Consider the following 11,665-nt stretch of genomic DNA (forward strand, 5'->3'; position numbering starts at 1 on the left):
TAGAGAAGAATAAAACATAATTAATCTAGCAGTTCAGAAAATTATAACTGTGAAATGAAAACATCATTCATGATTTCTTTATTCAATCTGAAAATGCCGATAAAACAACATGTCGAAGTTGGCGTCAAGGGGGAGTAGCTCATATGGTAGAGCTTCGCATGCGAGAGGCACGGGGTTCGATTCCCCGCACCTCCACTTATTTTATCAGAGAAATCTCTACTTGTGGTTTGTGAGATAGCTACTGTAAACACTGAAATTGTCATTACCAGAGATATGTCACGGTGAAATCAACAAACAACTTGAACATGTCCAAAGAATGACATCAATAAAAAAAAAACAAAAGCCACCAGGTTTAAACCAAGAGTATATGTACCAGATTTTCAGTTAAGAGAAGGATTCACACAGGAACCAGTTCTAGTGTTCCTGAGAGCAAACCACCTCATCAAGACGGTAATTCATCACATCAGACAAAGCTTCAAGGAATGCAGCCTCGCTCGTCCATGGAAGCACCGCTTCCTGTGCTTCCTCGACCATCTCCTCCACTAGAGATTTCTTGCTCAGAGTTTCTCTGCACATTATGTTTCCAATCTCAAATGCTGTTAGTCCTCTTTCTACTCCTTTCTTCAGAAGCATCGTTGAGATCCTCAGTGTTCGAGCTGTTTCCAATGGCATTTTCCATCCATGGAACTTCAAGAGTTCGATATCTTCCTCGGCGTCCAGTGATCTTATGTAGTCCAGTGTTTCCGGAGAATATGGTTTCCGAGCTTGTGGCCAGTAAAGCCACTCGAACGTGCAATCCTCAAACTGTTGCACGAAACACACACAACAAAAAAATCAGATTCATTGCAATGGCGTAAAAAGGTATTAAAAAACAAAAAAAAATCTAAGAAGATAGCAGAGAACTTACGCTTTCAGGCAAGCAGTATCCATGATCAATTGGAACCAAAACAATCTTTCCATTTTCATCCTTGCTCATCAAAATGTTACCACCATGCCTATCTGCGTTTGCCAATCTAATATCTAGCACAGAAATCTTGTGAACTTCTTCTACTGGAAATGAAGTTGGACCCATATCTTCACAGCTGCCATTATTCTCGGTAAACATCTGAAGTGAACCAATCTTGGTTTTGATTCCATTGCGATGGTTAAAAGCAGGATGTAGACATTCAATCATAGACGTGGGAGGCACACCAGCAAAACCTCTCTCTTCACCAAACATAGATCGTCGTCCACTTTTGGGATGATCCAATAGGTAGGCAGCGACTTCCCTCAATGCACCTTCTCCAACCTTTGTTCCTTTCTTCAAACCTTCCCCAGTTGGTGAAAGTGGTAAGCCTTGTGGATTGTTTTCAGCCATGGGTTCTTCATCGATTGGCTTAAAAACACCAACAAATTTATTGCCTGACGAACCTTGCATGAAATAAGCTCCACCTGTGCCTTCTCTTGACCTGACTGGAGGATTCCCGTTTCTTAGCCCATCAGAAGCAGAGTGAATCATATCTTTGACCACCAGAGGAAGCTTTGCCTTGGAATTAACGATGACCGGCTCCAAAGAAAAGTGACCAGAAGGCTTCCTTGGTGACACATCATTAGCTTGTGGGGCAACAATCGACAATTCAAAGTTCTTCTCCACGGGCTTAGCTCGAACTTTTGCAGACCTCCGCACAAGGAGATGCAAGACAGAGTCATCATTTCTGCAGATGTCATTAATAAGACTCTGGTCCTCCAACTTCTCACCTTCGTAAAGTATCTCTTGCTCATCAGGATCAACAAAGTCTCCACGTTTTTTCGAAATCTGCTTCTTCACATACCCAATGTTTCTCCCTCTCTCCACATGAAACCGGCAGTGTCTCCCACAGGCGGTCTTAACATCAAGGACCTGGAGATCAGAGAGCTTGAGAACCAAATGAAGAACGTTGCCTTCAGTGACACCGTAATCACGCATGTTGGAGTTGCTCCTAGCTAGCTCTCGTCCCCCGAAAACGAGTTTCTGATTCCTCACAACAAACCCACGATAAGACTGAATCCGGAGCTTAACAGATTCAATGGAATCAGACTCGAGCACTCGCATCGGTATCAACGTTCCGGGGAGTGTAAGGTAGATCAAAATGGTCTCGTCTGGGTAAGAATCCGCACAAGAATTCGCACGAACCAGGGGCATATTGAACGCCTCGCTACGAACCGGACTTAGCGTAACACCAGCTGATGACATCTTTCTCTCAAGGATTCAAGAATCGACCAACTTTTAACCGGGAAAGCAAAAAAACAGGATTTTTTCGCACAAAATCCCTCGCTATATACACCAAACCGATATAGCCCCTAAAATACCAAATCCATAGCTCCTCCTTTCAGAAAACCAACAACAACAAGCCCTAGAACAGAGAAAAAAACAGATCAAATCCAAACAGATCAGGGATCGGTCTTGACTCGCTAGAGGTGAATTTGACGAATCACCCTCACAAATCAAAAATCCGGCTGAAGAAGAAGAACAAGGAAAAAAAAAAGGGACAAGAAGCAATCGATGACGTACCATAAAAGAGAGCGGATTCTTACCAGAAGGAAAGAACCAAAGAGCGAATGGGGACAAGACGTGGAGCTTTAAGGAGGATCCAATAATAGCAAAAATCTGAGAGCTTAGGGTTAAACCAATGGCGTACAAAGCATTCGCAGCTCCGGAAACAAGGGTCAAAGAAGACTTCAGAGAGAGAGAGAGAGAGAGAGAGAGAGAGAGGGGTTTTTCAAAGGGAAAGTGGAGGAATGACACGTGTCTCCACCTCGTTTGTGTAGTGACGCGTATAAGAAAGTTTACTCTTATTTTTGTCAAAGGTGTAGGGCAGTTACCTCTTTATTCTTATACTCCATTTTTTACCATATTATGTATCTGGTGACGGTAGATTTTTTTTTTTTTAACTTGGAGTGGAAACCAAGCCAGAGACTTGGGGGTGCAATCGTTGATTGACAAATAACCGGTTTAGAAAATAATAAAGTCACTGACCCGGTCGCCTCAATGAAAATGTTATTCTTATGGACCGTCAGTTTTAGAGTTGGGCCTTTTGGATGTCCATTAATAAAATGTAGTCGAAACCTTTTTGTTTATTTATTTTTTTCGACGAGTGTAGTCGAAACCTATTCTACCTTGTACGTGAATAGAAAAAAAGGAATTGAATAAAACCGGGAAAACCCTTAATAAAACAGAGTGTCGAATGTTAATTTTTTTAATAGTAAAGAATATATTGTTTGGCGTTGAAGTTTGCAGGTTGTGGTACAACTGGAAAGAGTCGAGGTTGATAATGAGTAGAGTTGCATCGTTCAAAGGATATTCATTAAGCTTCTCTCAATTAGGATTTGTGAACAATCGTTGAAACTATTTAACATAAAAATGTCACTTTACGCGGGAGAACCCCCTATCCGGTTAGGAACAAGAAGATATATTCATTAACTCGAAAGATGTTCAGATCTCTGCCCTAATCAACGTTTCAGCTGTAAACACACAAGCATGGAAAATTTGTTCATAAACATTTGAGACTCAATTTTTGATAGCTTATTTCTCAGGAATCTCATGATTGATCAAAGTAATACCGAGGAATTCTCTGTTATGACTTCATTGAAAGTCTCCCATCGCTTTTATTATCTCCCAGATCACACCAAAATCCAAAACCAGCAAAACCTCTCAGATTCGATACAATATTTATACTCAGAGAAAACCCAAACTTTCTACTACAGAACTAAATCGATCCAGAAGAGTTTCCTATGAGGCTCAGAACCATATAAACCCAGAGTCTCAGATTCAAGTAAGCTACATCGTGAGTCATAAAAGCCGAAATGGGATCAATAGATAACAAATACTCACCAGGTAAGAATAATTACGCTCAACTCAGATCACAAATTTGATGAAATTACAAAGAAGAGAGCTGAGAAAACTTCTCTTTATTATTCAATCCAAAGCTTAACAGAGAGAGTCTTAATATCCCCTTAGAAACATACTCCCGACTCGAAAACAGGAAAGAAAACATGCATCAAACACACTTAGCGAATATAACTAAATCCTTGCACATACTGAACCAACACAAGGAAGCTTCAAGGTTAGGATGCGCTTGCATCGATGTTCTTATTCATAGAAAAAGATGAAGAATAAAGGAAGCATTTTTTGGGTCACTATTCCAAGAGATGTTTTCTTGTTCAGAAGAACAGAAACAAGAAAACATCTTTGAGAACGATAAACTGGAACAATCCCAAAGAGATCACCATCAAATTCCGGGTCATTTCTTGGTGAACATAATCCGCCAAAATTTCTTCCATTCCTTCATTTATGTGATACAGTAAATGGATTTTCGGTAAGGAAGGTGCGTTACTGTAACCTCGAGAAGATTGGAGACGAGACAAGTTCGTTGCCCTGCCGAGATTAGATTGCCCAATGGAAGAAATCGAACGATCGGTGACGAGATTCCCAGATTCCGTTTTCAGTTTCTGGGATAGGGCAAAGGCGATCGAGGAGAGGTCTCTTCCAATTGGGTTTCTCACGGCGGCGGAGGCGGCGGAGGCGGCAGAGACGGCGGATGCGGAAGGGGAGGAGACATTACTCACCGAGAAAGGAAAAGACTTTGAGAGAGACAGGTTGTGGGTTTGGCGGTGGAGACCGAGCACAGATCGGCGGAGAGACATCGCGGCGGAATAGAGATCGGCCGGGTAAGGAAGGTGTTGAGAATTTCAGTTTCACCTTTCTCCTTGCAACTGGTGGATCTGATCGGAGAGAACAAAAAAAACCTAAGTTGAAGAATGTAATTCGATCAGAGCTGATGAGAGAGAAGCATCGAAGGAGTTGGGCTTTTTATATGGGCTTTTCACAACTACTAGAAGCCCAAAATAGAAAATGAAATGACAAAGGAAATGGTGCAATGCAACCAATTTATGACAAAACCAGAGGATCATGGAAACGATAAGACTAGACTATTTGTGAGAGTGACAGAGATATTATTACTAAAGGTGAAATTAAGTATAGGTGTAATTATAACATTGGTTTATTAATGAGTGAGGTAGTTATATAAGATTTTAACAATCATGTTTGAATTGTATAATACGAGATAGTTACCCTATTACAATTTGCAAAAGTTATGATTTACAATGTTATCTGCAATCTAAACGAATTCACAGATATTTACATAGTGAAGGACTATGCAGTGGCAAAGATCCCAGATACCATGGATACATAAATAAGATATTTAGACAAACACATTACATATGCCACATGATTTAGATAGACAAAAACAGTAGATTTTTATTTGATTATCTTAAACTGGAAAAATACTGAGAAAATATTCCCAAGATACAAATAAGCGTGTTAATGACTTATTAAATGATCCATATGTATAGTACGTTAGTAAAATGGTAAATATATATGTATACGAAAACTGGATTCCTTTCAAACTAAGAAAGAAAGAAAAAGAATTTATCTATTTCTAGGTGAAAGCTAGTTATCACCAGAAACCTGCGAACTAGAAGACGGTAATGGCTGCTGCATGGAGCTGGTTTGCGGGTAAACCGCTGCTATAAGCTTCTCTTTCGTCAATGGATCCGAGCCGTTGTTAGACTTTATCACAAAAGTGTGAAACATTGTGTCGTCGGCTAATGATAACTTAGACTCCATTAGACTAACCTCTGAGTTTCTCATTGCTTGTATGATTCTTGAAGCTGGATGTGAATCCAACGGTGAGGTTACTCTTACAACAACCTCTTCCTTGGCAGCTTGAATGTCAACTTCTGGACTTTCTACTGTCCTTGTGGTCATCTGGTCTGATTCCGATAAGCTGCTCTCTGTTCTTACTCTTTCGGCTTCCATGATCTTTACTTTCTCTTGAAGCTCTTTGATGTAAGAGATCGCGTCCCCAAGAAGAGAAGCTTTGTCCATTTTAGAAATGTTTGGAACAACTGAGCGTAGAGCGTAGAATCTCTGGTTAAGCTTCTCGCGTCTCTGCCTCTCAGCTTCCACATGGTTCAATGGCTCTTCTCTTCCATTTGCAGGCTTTCTTCCTCGCTTCCTCGGTCTCTTGTCGTCAGCAACAGAAGCTGTTCCTGCTCCTCCTGCTAATAACAAGCTTGCTGGTCTTTTCTCGGTACAAGAACCTGACTTTTCCAAATGAGTGTTTGTAGATGGATTGGAAGAAGCTGCCACGGACGATCCAGCAAACTGGATCTGCATCTTGTAATTGTTATCGTCTACAACAACGTTCACATTCTCTTGCACTTTCACATCTACTCTCTGAGGTGTGTAACCAAATGTTGAACCTTTATTGTTATACCCTTGCCAAATTTGAGGAGTGAACCTCTCATCCACATTTCTGATCACATCGAGTTTCCTAGGAAACGCGTGATGAGATCCCTGTTCCGAGTTGTTCAACTCCTTCCCGAAGAGCTTGTGAATCCCTCCTCCACTCATGTTTGTGTTTGTTGAATTCACCATCAAAGGCGGCTTGACTCTCCTCATGAACAAAGCTTGAACAGACCTAACCAAGTCAACATTCTCAGGCAAAGACCAAACAGAACCAAGCTCAAGAACACCAGCATCAGTAGGAACCATAACGATCGTTCTGATTCCCGCGGATTTCGCCATAAAAGACCTGAAACAGTAATCAGAATCAGAGTTAACCGCATCAGAGAGCCACACATGTTTCCCTGAAGCATAACACCTCCCAGGACCTCCTTCTCCGTGATTGAAGAAGAAATACATGGAAGCTAAGAAGAAGATCTCAGTAGCTGTAACTTTCTCTAAGCTCAAAGCATAATTGTCTTCGTCAGATCCACCAAACAACCTATGAAGCTTCTGCAACACTCTCTTCCTCATGTCTTCCCATCTCTCTTCCTCTAATCCAAGGCTGTTGCAATTATAAACCCTGACCACTTTTGATTCCTCTTCCTCGTTAGGCTCTCGACAACACCCATCTCCCCAACCTAAGACTTGATGTCCGGATCTAGACATGGTTTGTTGCCAGAAAATCGCGTAGTTCCAGCTGAAATTCTCCGAATTTGGACAATCCACGAGGCTAGAGAGCTTCTTGTTCAGAGTATCATCAGTTCCCATAACCAAAAACAGATTCTGATTCGAATTTGAGTTGGCTCTAAGAAAATCAGAAGCTAAATTCCCTAAAACGGCACTAACCACCGATTCCTCTTCATCGCCCCATCCCATACCACTCATATTCATAGTTATCTATCTCCCCGTTTACACCAAATCTCACCAATTCCAAAACCGTAAAAACTCTGAAATCTCAGATAACAAACACCGAAAAAACCGCTCCTTTCTGCTACAGAGCTCGATGATGCTTGAAACCATATAAACCCGAGGCTCTCCAGCTTCAAATTTCGAGAAAAAAGGAGAAAATGGGAGAAATTAGAGATTACCCACCAGGAAAAAAAATGAGAACCCGGTAATAAATCAACAAGGCTCAACAGAAGTCTGTGCCGGTTAAGAAAACACTCGCCGGAGAGATAGTTTCCGATCAAAACGAGGACTTTACCAAGAGAAACTGGTAAAAGCCTCGATTTTTGAACAAAATTGAAGAATTGAATGAGTTTTTTAAACTAGAAAGAGTAGGAAAACAAGAGGTTGAAGAAGCTACAGTTAGAGAGAGAAAGAGACAAGGAGAGGAGTGGGGTAAGTACGTGCGTATGAAGGCTGTTTTAAAACCCAACCCAATGGTTACTTATGCACGTATTAGACTTGGGTTATCAAGTTAACCATGGTTGAGTTTCCCTGGTTTCGAATTAGAAACCCGATTAATGTGTGAATTTAAACTCTTACTTCCTGATTTTAAGATCACTTACTTTGATTGTTTCTTTCCGATCAAAGATAAATGAAAGAATTAAAAATATAGAACAAATAAACATAGTCCCCCTACTATTTATGTAGTAAATTTTGTCTCCTTAATACTTCTACTAATAATTTAACCCCTTCTATTCTTCTAATTCGAATTTACCCATATTAATTAAAATTTATGATATAAAATTTATTTTAAAAAGAAAGAAATATATTCGAAAAGGAAAGAAATATATTGTCTAGATCTGATTAGGAAAGAAATAAAAAAATTTAAAAAATAATTAGGAAATTAAATAATTCGAAAAAGAAAGAAATATATTCTCTAGATCTGATCCTAAATTTTCGGAGATTCAGTTAACCGAATTGTAGAATAAGTATTCTATAATTATAGAACAAAGAGTTTTCGTAAATGCAATTCTATTAAGATGTAGAACAAAGAGATAACTATAAAAAGATAATTCTACTAAACTGTAGAACAATAAAAAAGTTGTAGAATACAGTTTCATAACTTTGTAGAACATAGAAAAACTGTAGATAATTAATTCTATATATTTAGTAGAAAACTAATGAAATAGTAGATAGTCTATTCTATAAATTTATAGATTTATAGAATGTGCTTTCTACTAATTCATAGAACATTTGTAAAAAAAAATTTTAAAATTTTTTTGGCAAAAATATGTTATGAAATGTCTTTGTCTTCCTTTTCCAGAATTTTCCAAAAAAATTTAGATTATAAAAATATTTTTTTAAAAATTTTTGTAATTATAAATAAATTGTATTTTTATCTAAAAGTGGTCAAGTTTGAAAAAGTACTAAGGGGACAACGCTACAGTTTTTTTGTCCTATAAATATAATTGCCCCAAGATAAATCAGAATCTCTATTCGTTTATTGTGCAAATTAAAATTTATTAATCAAGCTTTATCCTCTTTACTGATCTGTTTACCCCTAATTATCGATTATCTTTGAATTCGTCACCATATCCATTTGATTCATTAACAGCAGTAAATCTTAGTAAATCATGCATTAACGGTAAATTGTTCGTTGAGTTGAGGAATCATGATATTTGCATTTAGTAAATATTAGAGAGAGGTATATAATAATGGTTTATATACACACGTGTATGTAAATACGTGAGATTTCAATATATATATATATATATATATGTGTGTACTACAAGTCTTGTATATATCACATCCATAAAAAAGGAAAAAAAATATTATAGATCACATGGTCGAAAGGTTTTTTACTTTATTTTTTTACATATTTTAAATTTATCCTGTACCAAATAGGACTAATTGAGTTAAATCGTTTGTATTAATTTTTTCTCAACGAATAAAAATAAGTCACATGCATGAAAAACAAAAAAATATTGTCTGAATTTGGTGGGGTGTTGGTTATTTCAGACATCGTTATTAACGTGGGTCCATTTAATTGGTTGGACTGTGTTATTATTCTCATTAATAGTCCTTTAATTCAATATGTAATACTAGTACTTTTCTTTAGTTTTAAAATATTGAGACAAATTTATTTTGTCGCATAGGATTTGCGTGAATCTCATGCCCAACAGTAACGTTCAACAAAAAAAGTCTCGTTCCGTGAGAGCACATGTGATGACTTTAACCTACTTTTCTATCCTCATGTGTTTGTAATCTTCTAATTGTTTGCTACACTAAATTTTATTATAAAATTTTAAGCTTTGTATCATGAGAATACTTTATTATAATAATCAAAAACATATCTTTAACCAAGTGAAAATACTATTTACTAAAACCCTTTAGTGATTGTGTTTTAAGGACTTCTACTCTAATTTCCCTTTGAAAAGAATGTCGACTCATTCAGGATGAATCACAGACTCGTCCCTGAAAAAGGAAATTACCGATTCAAATAATACTTGAACTTCCTAGATAGAAATATAAACGTACTTGTGTCAAATAAATAGGCAAATATATTCAAAAAATATGCAAAATGGTCATGGTCTTATGTGATGATTCTTTTTTACCACCGATCTACATATGTAGATTTGATAATGTTATTATAAAATATGGTGATATTTCAAGTATTTTGCAAACTTGGGTATCGTACCCTGCTATCATTTTTTTATTAACCTTGGTATCATTATTTTCGTTGATAAGTTCTCCACGTTTCATAAGCACTGTACTACGTTTAGTACGTTATTAATAAATAATATAGATTAGTAATTCCGTATAAATACTCAAGTACATATTTATCACCAAATTTCAGTATGAACTATATAAAAATACCGTTGTCAAATTAATATAAATATTATACACATTATCAATTCTACATATATGCTAAATATTATTTCAGCATACAAGTTTCATACATATGTGAACATAATATAATTAGTATATATCGTTTGTGATAGCAATTATGAGATTACAATCATATATGTTTAATTGGATACAATATTACACAATAGATTCGATTGATGATGACATGAAATTATATAAGTTGTTTAACAATATAGGATAGCATGACAGAATTATTAGAAAAGCTATAGTAGTAAGAGATGGATAACAGTACAATACATATGGTGATGTTGTTTTAATTTGTTAAGAAGTTATAATAAAATAACGGGATACAGATAGATGGTGATACCATTTCGTTTGTGTTGTACCGTTTCTTTTTAATCGATCAATCAGGTTGTATTTGGGCTCGTGTGATTAGTATCATTTAAATGGTTTATTGCTCGCCAAATATCTGACTTATTCAATTGTTGAGTCACCGGGTATTCTTAATTAATCGCTGCAGTCAAAGACTACCGATCAAGATATATGGTGTATCATGATGTGCAATAAGACATGCATGGTTTGATCCTTTTTTTGTAGGTTAAGATGATAACGCCATGATTGGTGTTTCTTTGAGTAATGTGGAAGTCGCCCCAACTAAGAAATTCTTCGTTTTAGATTTAGCAAACATCTACCTCATATTAATACGAGTATGTACTATAACCCAAATACGTGTTTTACGTATAGCTTCGGACCAAGTTAGCTAGTTGCGAAAACAAAAATGAATTCAATACAGATACGTTTGATACTGTTTCAATCTTGGTTTGCCTTTTGAATTTCACTCAAATCTCCTTTTAGCTTTTCAGAGAAGACGATCTTATATTTTTTGTTTGTCTTGGAATCAACTTCGGTATTTCGTACAAATAAATAGAATTTTAACTAAATCCAGTGTTATTTAATTTGTGATTCTAATAAAACAATAAATTTTAATAAACTACATCAGTTTTGTTTATCAACCATCAGGATAAAGAACTCACACGTATTATATTTTATTTCTTTTAGTTTTAAAGTTAAACATGGGTACAAATACAATATAACAAGGAAGTCGAATATTATTAATCATTCGCAAAAGTGTAACAAGCCTGTAACTCTGACCCCAGTATAGCGAGTATTTTAATTGTATTCACAAACAAGGAGTATTTTTGTTTTTAATTGTATTCTCAACCAAGGAGGATCTTTTATTTATTTTTACTATATTTCTCTTTCAACAAAAAAAAAGGAGTATTTTATCTTGCACTACATTACGAGTCATACATATACATATTGTATTATGCAACGAAATAAATAAAGTAAGAATAATGGATAAGAGTAGGAGGGTAGGGGGGCCATCAACGTATGGCAGAGAGCGAATGAGAGGAGAAATGTGGGGTCATGTGGAGACACTCGTTACTACGGTGGTCTTTATTACAGACAACTACTTCTCCTGTCTCACATGCCTTTATTAAAAATTTATACCATATCAAAATGATTTCTCATGTTTCACTTCTTTTGTCCTCAAAATTCGCATTCATTTTTTTTGTCCTCAAAATTCGCATTCATTTTTTT

At 36.6% G+C, this 11,665-nt stretch overlaps 3 protein-coding genes across 4 annotated transcripts; all 3 read right to left on the reverse strand.

Moving 5' to 3' along the window:
• Window positions 1–239: 239 nt before the first annotated feature.
• Window positions 240–2,749, reverse strand: LOC18015523 (phosphatidylinositol 4-kinase gamma 4). 2 transcript variants are annotated; one of them, XM_006397777.2, is made up of 3 exons: window positions 2,531–2,749; window positions 908–2,372; window positions 240–804 (listed from the first exon to the last, which is right to left on the reverse strand). In XM_006397777.2, exons 2-3 carry the CDS (start codon window positions 2,210–2,212, stop codon window positions 415–417), a joined length of 1,695 nt encoding a protein of 564 aa, XP_006397840.1. In that variant the 5' UTR covers window positions 2,213–2,372; window positions 2,531–2,749; the 3' UTR covers window positions 240–414. The 2 variants fall into 2 exon arrangements, with proteins under 2 accessions (XP_006397840.1, XP_006397841.1); XM_006397778.2 differs by having other exon boundaries at window positions 2,554–2,740.
• Window positions 2,750–3,854: 1,105 nt separating this feature from the next.
• Window positions 3,855–4,786, reverse strand: LOC18015524 (succinate dehydrogenase subunit 4, mitochondrial). The gene has a single exon (XM_024155074.1). It carries the CDS (start codon window positions 4,660–4,662, stop codon window positions 4,180–4,182), a length of 483 nt encoding a protein of 160 aa, XP_024010842.1. The 5' UTR covers window positions 4,663–4,786; the 3' UTR covers window positions 3,855–4,179.
• A 487-nt stretch (window positions 4,787–5,273) lies between these two features.
• LOC18015525 (transcription factor ABA-INDUCIBLE bHLH-TYPE) lies at window positions 5,274–7,644 on the reverse strand. The gene has a single exon (XM_006397780.2). It carries the CDS (start codon window positions 7,196–7,198, stop codon window positions 5,468–5,470), a length of 1,731 nt encoding a protein of 576 aa, XP_006397843.1. The 5' UTR covers window positions 7,199–7,644; the 3' UTR covers window positions 5,274–5,467.
• Between the last annotated feature and the right edge of the window lie 4,021 nt (window positions 7,645–11,665).

Source organism: Eutrema salsugineum, unplaced genomic scaffold, assembly GCF_000478725.1.
Source record: "Eutrema salsugineum unplaced genomic scaffold, Eutsalg1_0 scaffold_22, whole genome shotgun sequence".
Lineage (NCBI taxonomy): Eukaryota > Viridiplantae > Streptophyta > Magnoliopsida > Brassicales > Brassicaceae > Eutrema > Eutrema salsugineum.

What these genes read in the sequence shown, in the direction of transcription:
- LOC18015523 (XM_006397777.2), bottom strand. Translation starts at nt 2,212, where the DNA reads ATGTCATCAGCTGGTGTTACGCTAAGTCCGGTTCGTAGCGAGGCGTTC. An exon ending in GATACTGCTTGCCTGAAAGC is followed by an intron (nt 805 to 907) that starts GTAAGTTCTCTG and finishes TTCGTGCAACAG; the next exon opens with TTTGAGGATTGCACGTTCGA.
- LOC18015524 (XM_024155074.1), bottom strand. Translation starts at nt 4,662, where the DNA reads ATGTCTCTCCGCCGATCTGTGCTCGGTCTCCACCGCCAAACCCACAAC.
- LOC18015525 (XM_006397780.2), bottom strand. Translation starts at nt 7,198, where the DNA reads ATGAATATGAGTGGTATGGGATGGGGCGATGAAGAGGAATCGGTGGTT.